An 11,204-nucleotide genomic window follows, 5' to 3' on the forward strand; every position below is an offset into this window, starting at 1 on the left:
GAGCAAGCAAGAATTCCCATTGTTTACAAATGTACTTTCCCAATCGCGTAGGACCTCCTTCAAAGAGTCTTTGGGCGGACCAGCCCCGTATCACTTGGGTTAAGTTCTTTCTTAGAAATTATGTGCTTATTTCAGAAATCTTCAATTACCTCCGGATCTCTAATCCCTAATCATCCTTTTAAACTTTTATTAAAGTGGTAATGGAAACGAAAATTACGAAAAAGTAATGATTGAAAATGAACAGTTTAATTTTGTTCAGAGGGAGGCTAATGAGGTACCCCATGCTTTGACTACTGTGGTAACCATGTACCCTGCCAGGAGATATGGGAATACTCTCTACCGGCTGATGGTCTATGTATTAGGAAAAAAACATTTATTTCTTCTCTTTCCACTCCCTTAAAGCGGAATAGGTATTTAAAAAAAAGAAAAAGAAGAAAAAAACAGGTTTCTTACGTGTTATATCTCAAGATATTTACAAGTATCTTTGTCTGCATTATTCTCGCTCTCTCTGCCACGTTATCTTTTCAAGTAAATTCTCAACTCTCAAGCTTCCAAACTGGAATCTCCTTCTCTTCGTATTCATGTAAGTTCAGTTCTTAGCTCTTCTACCACTGCAACCTTCTTCTTGCTTCAGTTCCATTTTTATATCTGTTTCTGACTTTCTGAGGCAGTTTTCTTATTACTTCTTATTGTCTTACCTTTGCTGGTTTAAGTGGCATTTGCTTTGTTTTGTGAACTGGGTTTTGATTATATTACATAACACTAACGTAAAGAGGAACAATATTCTTTAGGTTGGTTGCTGGAAACACACTGAGCCAAGCTTACATAGTACCAAGGAGCTATAGGCCTAGTTTCAGATTGATAGCAAAGAATTCTTCAAGTGATGTAGCTATTGAGAAATGGAAACGTGATGGTGTTTACATTGACAAACGTGGCAAATTGAGGACCTTTCACCACAAAAAGCTGTCCAGGAAACGATGTAATATCATTATCTTAGTTTCAAACTCATATTTATGTGCTTCTTAGTAGTATATGTATAGAAGCATCAGTTTTGAATAGTTTTATTTTTATCTTCTTCATGTAGGCGGTTCATTAAGAGGACAAGGATGGAAATATGGTTCTGGTTTTGTGGATGGAATTTTCCCAGTGTTGAGCCCCATTGCTCAGCAGATTTTGGATTTTGTACAGGAGGAGGTTGATGCTAATAGAGTTTGGGGTTCTCTTGATAATCTTTCTCCCACTCATAATACTTGGGATGATCTTATTAATGTAGCTGTTCAACTTCGTATAAACAAAAAATGGGATCCAATTGTGCTGGTAAGAAAGATATAATTACTAGTCCTACATCTTTTGTTCTTTTGTTTGGAGTGGGTTTACTTTAAGTGCATGCTCTTATTGACTTAAGAACTTGACATATCCATTTCTTGAAGTTCCTTACTCTTCCATGGGATAGATTGTTTCAGATTTCCAATATTCAGTTGAAGTAATTTTGCTACGATATTTGGATTTATTCAAGGGAATTATCTGATATTCCCTCTTTTGTAACTACAGTCACATGAATGACTCTGTTTTTTCCTATAGCGTACAATCAAGTTTGAGAAAACTAATATCCCATGTCAAAATGGCTTCACTCAGGGACAGAATCGTTTGTTTCAAATTTAGAAATTTAAATGTCAATACTTATCATGAATATTCTAAAATGAAACAATTGTGATACATATATTCTTGGTACTGAATTATGTAAATTCGCTTTCTTATAATCTTCTTAAGCGTAATGCTACTATTATTTTACAGATTTGTGAGTGGATATTGCACAGGAGCTCCTTTCAGCTGGATGTCATGTGCTTCAATTTGCTCATAGACGCTTATGGGAAGAAATCACAATGCAAGAAGGTGGAATCTACATACTTGGAACTTCTTGAAGCTCAATGTATACCCACTGAAGATACTTATGCACTTCTTATCAAGGCCTACTGCTCAGCTGGGCTGAAACAGAAAGCTGAAGCTGTCTTTGCTGAGATGCGAAAGTATGGCCTCCCTCCAAGTATGTCCGTCTCTCTAGTATTAATTTACTGCCACCTGATTGTTATTATATTGCATTGAGGGATCCACTCTTTTGCTGTTTAGATGAGGAAATCAAAAAATCTTTGCATTTTTGGTTGTTTTTAATGTACTCTGAGCATGCAAGGATTTTAGATTTTCATGCATTTCACTGCATGTAACTTTTCATATGAATAGTGTCAAACTATCATTTACAAATGAATTTACATAAAAATGTTCACTTCAGGTGCAATTGTTTACGATGCTTATATTGATGGGTTGATAAAGGGAGGAAACCCTCAAAAAGCTATAGAAGTCTTTCAACGGATGAAGAGAGATGGCTGCCAACTGTCTACTGTAACTTACACGCTGATGATCAACTTGTATGGGAAGGTAACTTAAAATTTATGCTGGTCCTACATAATTATGCAAACTATTAAGCCTTAATGATATCATTGCCCTCCTTCAGAGTATGCTCACTTGATACAACAATCAGACATCAACAAAAATTAAAACATTAAGTAGAAACTTAATTTCAAGGTTCATATCCGCTTTTCACTGTGCAGGCAAGTAAATCTTATATGGCCTTGAAGTTGTTTGATGAAATGAGAAGTCAAAAGTGTAAACCAAATATCTGCACCTACACTGCTCTGGTGAATGCTTTTGCTAGGGAGGGACTCTGTGAGAAGGCTGAAGAGATTTTTGAGCAGCTTCAAGAAGCTGGGCATGAGCCTGATGTGTATGCTTACAATGCGCTTATGGAAGCTTACAGGTTCAAATCCTTCATTATTCAGTACTTCCTGATTCCTGGCAATAAGTTAAGAGTCGGATTTTCAGGGTTCAGAAGATTAATTGGATTAACTTGACTTGAGTTCTTTGAGCCTGAGTTTTGAGCTTCTCAATATGATAGTAGATTAGAATCATTTTAGCAATAAGCAATCATGAAGAGGTTATTATTTCTTGAAGTTGCATTCAGGTTACAAGTTGAAAAGCCTTTTTTGACTCTCTTTTCTCTAACAGTCGTGCGGGTTATCCTTATGGGGCAGCAGAAGTATTTTCACTCATGCAGCACATGGGGTGTGAACCAGACAGAGCTTCCTTTAATATCATGGTTGATGCATATGGTAGAGCTGGTCTTTATCAGGGTAAATATCTTCACTGAAAAGTAACGCTATTGTGTTACTAACTGGAGTTACCTTGCACACATCCTTTACATACTTTTTTTGCCCGAAGCCCAGACAGCAAAATCTTACAAGAACTTAAAGCAGCCTTTAATGTTCTCTTAGTTTCTAGGGATAATTCGTCAAAGAGAACAAAAGACTGAAGTGGGGAACTTTCCCTGAGAAAAACATAAATCATTGCTCACTTTCTTTTCAAGATACTATAGGACTGATATTACTTAGCATATGATATTTTTCTAATCTGACATAATATAGCCTCAATGTTGCATGACTGTCTATTTGTCACCATATACCATTCATGTGTTTTGACTTCTTTATCCAAAATTTCAGATGCTGAAGCACTATTTGAAGAGATGAAGCGGCTAGGGATAACCCCAACAATGAAATCTCACATGCTACTTCTATCTGCCTACTCCAGAGTTGGAAATGTGGCTAAGTGTGAGGACATTGTAAATCAAATGCACAAATCTGGGCTTGAACCAGACACCTTTGTCCTCAACAGTATGCTGAACCTTTATGGCCGGTTAGGCCAATTTGAGATCATGGAGAACGTTTTAATTGCAATGGAAAAGGGACCCTATGAAGCTGATATCAGCACGTACAACATTTTGATCAATGTCTATGGACGGGCAGGGTTTTTTGAGAGAATGGAAGAGCTGTTCCAATTGCTTCCTACCAAGAATTTGACACCTGATGTTGTGACGTGGACTTCACGGCTTGGAGCCTACTCTAGAAAGAAACTATATACAAGATGCTTGGAAATTTTTGAGGAAATGATTGATGCTGGCTGTAATCCAGATGGAGGAACCGCCAAGGTACTTCTCTCAGCATGTTCTAGTCAAGATCAGATTGAGCAGGTTACTACAGTGATTAGAACAATGCACAAGGATATGAAGACTGTTTTGCCAATCGAATGAATACTTGCCCATAAGTAGATCATACCCAAATGTAAATCTGTATTGTCTTCTTGCCTTCCTTTACTACATGATATGACAGGCATCAATGTATTCACAAAAGTAAATTTCTGTATATATAACAAACTGAATATATATAGATTCTCATGCAATGTGTAAATAGCAGATATTTCATTGCTTGCTATTATCTCTGTGCTATAGAAGATAAACTACTTACAGGCCAAAGTTGATGCTACCTTGATGCCAATTAATGTGTTTCGGAATATTTATGCTGTCCAATATATTCAAATGCCTATATAAGCATATGCATCATGCCCTACCATACTTTTGAACTGAAATTGCTGCTGATGCCTCAAATTTCAAGCTTTTCTAATTACATATTCATCGCCTTGTCAAACAGTAAATGATTATTATGCAGATTGCATTAATTATATGCATGAGGGAAGATAAGGTAAATTAAAGGGAAAGAAAAGAAGTAGATGGAGGGTAACTCTGCATTCACTGGAAAAGAACAGTGTAGTGAGAAGCATTGAGACACTAGACATGATAGCAAAAATAAATTAGATAGAAAAGGGCTACTCGAGGGTTGGATGCTCTTTAGGGAGGATAGATAGATACATAAGAAATCGAATCCTATTTTTGGTAAGGATTAACAGATGGGGAAAAGGTATCCTTATTGTGAAGTCCCAGAGCAGAGGACTCTCCATATGTACAAAATGAAATTAACAGGGCATGTGCGATGATTAGATACGTTTTCAAAATAAAACCAAGCTACTATATTTGCTCAAGACTAAGAGATTAATTAAATTTCATTTCAAATCCAAAGACCTGTTAAATGTTTGTGAGTGTCTGAGATGATGTCTGTTCTGCCATGTGTGAATTTCGCTGTAGAAAGGCAAGACTAGAAGGAGATTTAAGTCCCATTTTCTGGTCATCAATCAATTATATGCTCGTTGGTCATGTATCTTTATATAGCATTTCAAGAATTTTTGGCTCTTTTAGATTGTGCAAGGAAATGCTTTGCATTAATCTTCAAAAAAAAAAGAAGAAAAAATGCTTTGCATTTCTGGAATAACTATGTGTTTAGCTTGCATACAACATTTGATAACTTTCCTGCCCCTCAATTTTGAGGGCATAATCACATGCTTCTCCTATTGGTGAGGGAATGTCTTCAGGGTCTCTTCTTGGTTTAACCCATCTGCCATGTTCATTACGAACCAATCCTTTGTTGGACAATTGGTACCAGCAATGAGGGATCCTTAGTTTATCCACCAACATATCACACGCCTTATTCACCAAGCTAACATCCCTACGAGCGTCAGATCGGAAAGCAGAGTCTGCACTGTGGAACCCATCGACAAGGTGAAGGTATGTCTCAAGGCTATGAAATCCCAATGGACTGAATCCGCGCTTGAGGTAAGGTGATGAACTAACATCCAGCCTCAATTCAGCTCCTACATGGGTGTAAACCCATTCCAATGTTCCCGTTATATCGTCAAACCTTTGTAAACTCTCATTGAAAACAATCCCTGGCATTCTAGGGACTAAATCTTGCTTAACTACCACTCTTAATGTTTTGACTCCTAATCCATCAAGCTCATCCCTGAAGGCACTGTTGCCAACTCTAGGTGCACCAAAGGAAATCACGCTCACAGGAAGGCCTGGAAGACTGGCTGCAGCTTCATAGGCATTGAGCAGAGCCAATGCACCACCCAAGCTATGCCCGGTTATTGTTAAACTCACTTCTTCACCATTTCCTTGGTAGAATTGCACAAGCTTTGTCACTTCTTCCATGACTTGCTCCGAAGCACTTGACTTGTTGTATCTTGTGGATTCATTCTTGGAAGTGTAAATGCTAAGAAATCCATGTTCAACTTTAGCATCTCCAATCCCTATTGGTTCCAAATTCCTTTGAAAATCCTCGTACCATTCGGCTGGTGCCACCGTCCCCCGCCAGGCCACGACAATATCTCTTCGTCCGATCCTACGTGTCTCCTCATCGTCACTAACCGCCACATAACCCATCCAGTTGGAATCTTTGCTCCACGTGTCCATCAGGTGTGACCTCTCCAGCCACTGTGGCATCTCAATGTGTGACATGGCATAGATGTACTTGGTCACCTTGTAACCATTTTTACCATGGCCTAATTTCTCAAAAAGCTTGTTACGATTGTACCTGCAGCTGCCGCAGAACTCCGAGAAGGAGTCAAAATCAAAGGCATCATAAGTTGCTTGAGCAAACTCTCCATACTTGACAATTTCTCGCCGTAGCCAAGGGTGAAGTGGGTCTAAAAGATTTACCCAATCCATAGAACCATGAATGTCACGCCATTTATCAGCAATCATCTGCTTGGGAGAAGTTGTCGGGGTATTATGTTTCTCTTCAAAAAACAAATCCCAATTAGAGTGTTGAAGGTTTTTCCTTGAAGGTGGTTCTATATGGAGATGGAGAAGGTTTGATAGTGATTCAGCCAGACGTCGAGCACCCCTATTCGATGCCTTACTAGCTTTGGGTTGATGAAAAACAACCTCCTGATGGGGACGGATAGCAGAAATCCGGTTAACGTCGGTGTTGAGAGCTGTTGGAAGATGGTTATGGATCATTGTTGAGAGGGCCATGATTGTTGGTATTCTGGTGCAGGGTAGCAAATTTAAATTGGCGAGGCCTAGCAGGGACTTTGATGATTGCGGAGACTAAAGGTTGCAAATTGCAAGAGGAACTGCATGATGGGAGGAGATATATAAAAGGCAAAAGTTTCCAACAGTCGCATAAGCTTTTGAATAATTGTTACGCGTTGGTGTGTAATGAAACTTGATGAAAAATAACGTAAACTATCAGGGTTTCATACGTGGAAGTCTAAGTCCGTACATTCTAGACTCTGTCTAATGTTTGATCAGAAGTTGACATATTAAAATGTTTACTCTTATTATTCGTGTAGACTATGCCTTTGGGACTGTGGCTAATACGTTATTGGAAGGAACTTCGAAACAGCAAACCTTGGAGTAGAAGTTGACATTCAACGCCTGATATTCATCTTTTTACATGCACAAACTTATTTACCTACTTATTAATATACGTATATTGATCTGTAGGGTTGCGCTTGTCATGGAGCTTCAGTTAGCATCTCAGTTTCCCGAGGGACCCCGCAGTTAGGTTATTGAAAATGACTTTACATTAGTTTGTAGATAAGTATTGCCTGCCATCCATTACCAAAAAACAATCAGAAACATAGGTATTGCCGTAGAGATCTTCCCTTCAGATGGAAAAGTATGTATAAGGATCACATTTTTCATGTTCAAAATTTCACATTGCTTTTGTTTATGTTTATTTTTCTTTGATTAATCTTAGGTTGTTGTGCTTAAGGCCTAATATTAAAAATTTCAAAAGACAACCCAAGGATGGTTAAAGGGCAAAATGTTACACATGGTGCACTTGATTTGACTAAAGATACCAGCCTATTGGCTATTCTGTCCATCTACTTCAACTAGAATCCACGGCTACTCAAATAATTCAAGTCCATGGGGAAATTCCATTGCTGCTGCTCGGAAAGAAAGACGAAAGAGAGATTTCATTATATGGATCCTTGAATACCAGCCACAATTTCTCCTGCTCTTTGCTCTGAAGCTGTGAAGGTTTAATTGGACTCTCTTTGTCATACACTATGACACTGCGTTTGATTATACAATAAATAACAGATATATCAACTACATGACAGTTGTTAAGGATAAATGTTTTAATTAATCTCTATTAGAATAATATTTTTTCTTTATTAAATCTTAATATATCTTAATTATATTGTTATATATTTTCTATACATATTTAATCCAATACTTTTGTATATATACTTTGTTTTCTAATCAATATAAAATAAAACAATTTAGTCCCGCTTATATTTTCTTTAACAATTCTACATTTTATGAATGGAAAAATATATTTTTTGTACTTGTGAAAGCGTTTTGAGCTTGACTACACGAAAAAGAAAATTGCAATATCATTAATTTTTTTGATTAAATTTATTGTAATTATGAGAAGGAGACATTATGAAGAATAGATGGACAAGGAAAGAAGTGAAGTAATTAATCTAACTAATGTGCTAAAGTTAATTAACATTATACATGTTGCTTAATTTTAATTTATTCCTCCCTATAATAAATGATGAAGAGAGTCCAAACTTTTGCTTAATCTAAGTACAATAGGGGTTTTGTACCTTCTAAAAGTCCAAGGGGGGGTACTCCACTCTTTGTCACTATGTCAAAACTCTGTGTTTTGGTCTACAAGCCATAATAACTTCACTTAGAGCTTGTTTGGTCTAGCTTTTTTCTAACTTAAAAACTATTATGAAATTTTTATAAAAAATAATAATTTTTAAAATTAAGTTAAAGTTGTTTGGTAAATTTTTTTTTATAAATTCTTTTTTATAAGTTATACTTTTTGTTAAAATTATTATAGAAGGTATTTTTTTTAAGGGATAATATTATAATTATTTTTAACAAATGAGGATATTTTTAGAATAAAAATAAAAATTTACTTATATTTTTTAAAAAAATAAAAAAAAGCTCTTCTTTGGAATTTTTTTTAAACTTTTTTTTTAAATTTTATTCTTAAAAAAATATTTTTTAAAAATATTTTTAAAATATCATATTTGATTTAATTTTTATTTTTAAAAAATAAAAAAAATTAAACCAAACATGCACTTAACATCATCTCTCAAAATGTTTTTTTTGGATCTCACCAACTTTATTTGACTGACACATCACGTGAAACACAGTCTATTTTGCTTCTAAAGCATTGTAATGCCAACTTTCCCGGTGGCAATGTACCAGGCTTGATGGTATCATACGTAGTTGAGTTGGACAAGGCAGGGGCAAATTGGGGTAATTTCAACCCTCGAGAATTATAATTCCTAAAACCCAGGGGGACCCCAATCACATGTGATGAATTATCAAAGTGTTTGGTATTATAGGGAAACATGGGTGTTCGATCCCACGTTTTAATCTTGGAACTCTGGACTCTTAACAGTTGCCTTGGGAGACCAGAAACCTTGATTTCCATCTAGATGGCGACTTTTAGCCTTGGTCGGTTTTCCTTTTCGTTGAAGCCGCGCCAACATGGTAAAACTTGAGGACTTGGGGTCCCTACTTTCACCTTATAATAACGACCTACCTTTAAATGGAGCAATGAGAGCCCATAAATGCATATTCCAATTGTAGTATTTTATCTTTTTCTATTACTATATTGTACTCAGTTTTGGGTTTAAGTTTTTGATGGCTGATCATACATCTTTGTCATGCTCTAATCTCATAGAAAATTATACAAAATTTGGTTCTCTAACTACGTTTCAATTGAGATACACAAATTAAAAGATTTTCAAAATCATTTTAAGTTTATATTCAAAGGGATGCGTAATCTCTATCCAAAACTAACATCCATCTTTCACTACTTTAGCTTATCAAGGCCACGATTATATATTGGATTCTAATTCAAAAATTTTAACAAGATGGAGCTAGTCAATTTTTGTTGGAGGATCAAATACAGAAGAATAAGGATTAAAAATTTAAAAAATTAATATATTAAATTCAATCAAAAAATTAATAATTGAAATATAAAATTAAATAAATAACTATAATGTGTAAAATATAAATAATTAAATACGATATATAAGATTAATAAGTTTTTCTTATATAATCAAGATTATTTAAAGATTTTATATTTAAGATAATTTCATTTCAACTAAACATAAAACGTAAAGTACATAAAAAATATTCAAATTAATTTCTTCGTACATAATCATAATTAAAAAATAATAATATTTTGATGAAATTTTAAATAAAAATGTAACATTACAACTTATATTTAAGACTTACATAATAATTTATTAAATTTTAAATATTAAAATCATAAAAAATAAAATTTACATAACAAAAAAAAGAAGTACATGGTAAGTAGAAGTTACTACATATGACATACCAAAAAAAAAATATGGTTGATGGTTTGTAGAAATTTTAAAAAAATTTTATAGAAATTTATATCATATGAATAAATAGTATAAAAATAAATAAATAAAAATAAAAATAATAACATAAATTGAAAAAATAAAAAAAAACTTTAAAATTGAATAAGATATGTAAAATCATTTTATTATTTTTTATTTGTATTAATTATTAAATAAAAAATCATTTTAAAACAATTATTTTAAAAATTTTATATGCAATTAGAAATATTTAAAAATTTGGAGGGGCCATGCCTCCAAGCAATTAAGGAGGCTCCGCCCCTGCAGATGGATGCTTCAAATATGTAAAACTAAATAGTTCGTAAACCACTTTTTCTTGGTAGTAATAACGATGATGGGACAAAGGGGGATCAGCTTCTCCAGCTGAACCATTTCTTTTGCAAAATCAGGTAACCCTGAGTGGAAGTCGAGGTTTTTATTTGAAGTTGCACTTGGACGCTTAGTGACAGCCACCTATATCTGTACGTAGAAGAGATTCTCTATTGACTCTGTACTGAGTTGTAAGTGGAAAGAGACCGTCTTCCTTGTGATGAGCTTTGTTATTATACCTATTAAACTTTTGGATTGAGAATGGATCAAGGAAAGTGAGACGCGTGTCCCCACCAGCATGGGCCTAGTCAGGACCTTGGGTCTGGTCCTCATCAGGTATGGAAACAAGAAAAATACGCTGATTAAAGACAAAGAATTCGGCTGGCATAGTCAAAAGATGATCGATCGTGCCATTCATACCGTCGTACCATTATTATTTAATGATTTTTTCAAAATAATTTCCTATTTAATAATTAATATAAATAAAAAATAACAAAATAATCTCACATTTCTCACTTAATTTTAAATTTTTTTTATTTCAATTGATATTATTTTTATTTATTTATTTATTACTTTTATTCTATTTATTCATATATTTTAAATTTTTATAGATTTTCTTTTTTAAATTTCTAGCAACCATTAACAATTTTTTAAAAATTTTTGTGATGTCATATGTGAATTTTATCATTTACTTGTCTTATTCTTTTTATTATGTGAATTTTATTTTTTATAATTTTAATTTTCAAAAT

General features: G+C 34.4%; 2 protein-coding genes across 2 annotated transcripts; one reads left to right on the forward strand and one right to left on the reverse strand.

The window, feature by feature from the left end:
* LOC18596432 (pentatricopeptide repeat-containing protein At2g35130) lies at positions 426-4,322 on the forward strand. Its single transcript, XM_018123618.1, has 8 exons — positions 426-583; positions 792-979; positions 1,085-1,317; positions 1,795-2,044; positions 2,288-2,433; positions 2,607-2,812; positions 3,061-3,185; positions 3,552-4,322. Coding segments are annotated over exons 1-8 (1,737 nt in total). The 5' UTR covers positions 426-581; the 3' UTR covers positions 4,139-4,322.
* On the reverse strand, positions 5,139-6,916 carry LOC18596433 (phospholipase A1-Igamma1, chloroplastic). Its single transcript, XM_007024889.2, has one exon. It carries the CDS (start codon positions 6,752-6,754, stop codon positions 5,219-5,221), a length of 1,536 nt encoding a protein of 511 aa, XP_007024951.1. The 5' UTR covers positions 6,755-6,916; the 3' UTR covers positions 5,139-5,218.

This window comes from Theobroma cacao, chromosome 6 (genome assembly GCF_000208745.1).
Source record: "Theobroma cacao cultivar B97-61/B2 chromosome 6, Criollo_cocoa_genome_V2, whole genome shotgun sequence".
Lineage (NCBI taxonomy): Eukaryota > Viridiplantae > Streptophyta > Magnoliopsida > Malvales > Malvaceae > Theobroma > Theobroma cacao.

Bases quoted from the DNA above. Each gene is read 5' to 3' on its own strand.
- LOC18596432 (XM_018123618.1), top strand. The intron at 980-1,084 runs GTAATATCATTA...TTCTTCATGTAG, and splicing joins AAAGCTGTCCAGGAAACGAT to GCGGTTCATTAAGAGGACAA. The intron at 2,434-2,606 runs GTAACTTAAAAT...TTCACTGTGCAG, and splicing joins TGATCAACTTGTATGGGAAG to GCAAGTAAATCTTATATGGC.
- LOC18596433 (XM_007024889.2), bottom strand. From the start codon at position 6,754: ATGGCCCTCTCAACAATGATCCATAACCATCTTCCAACAGCTCTCAAC.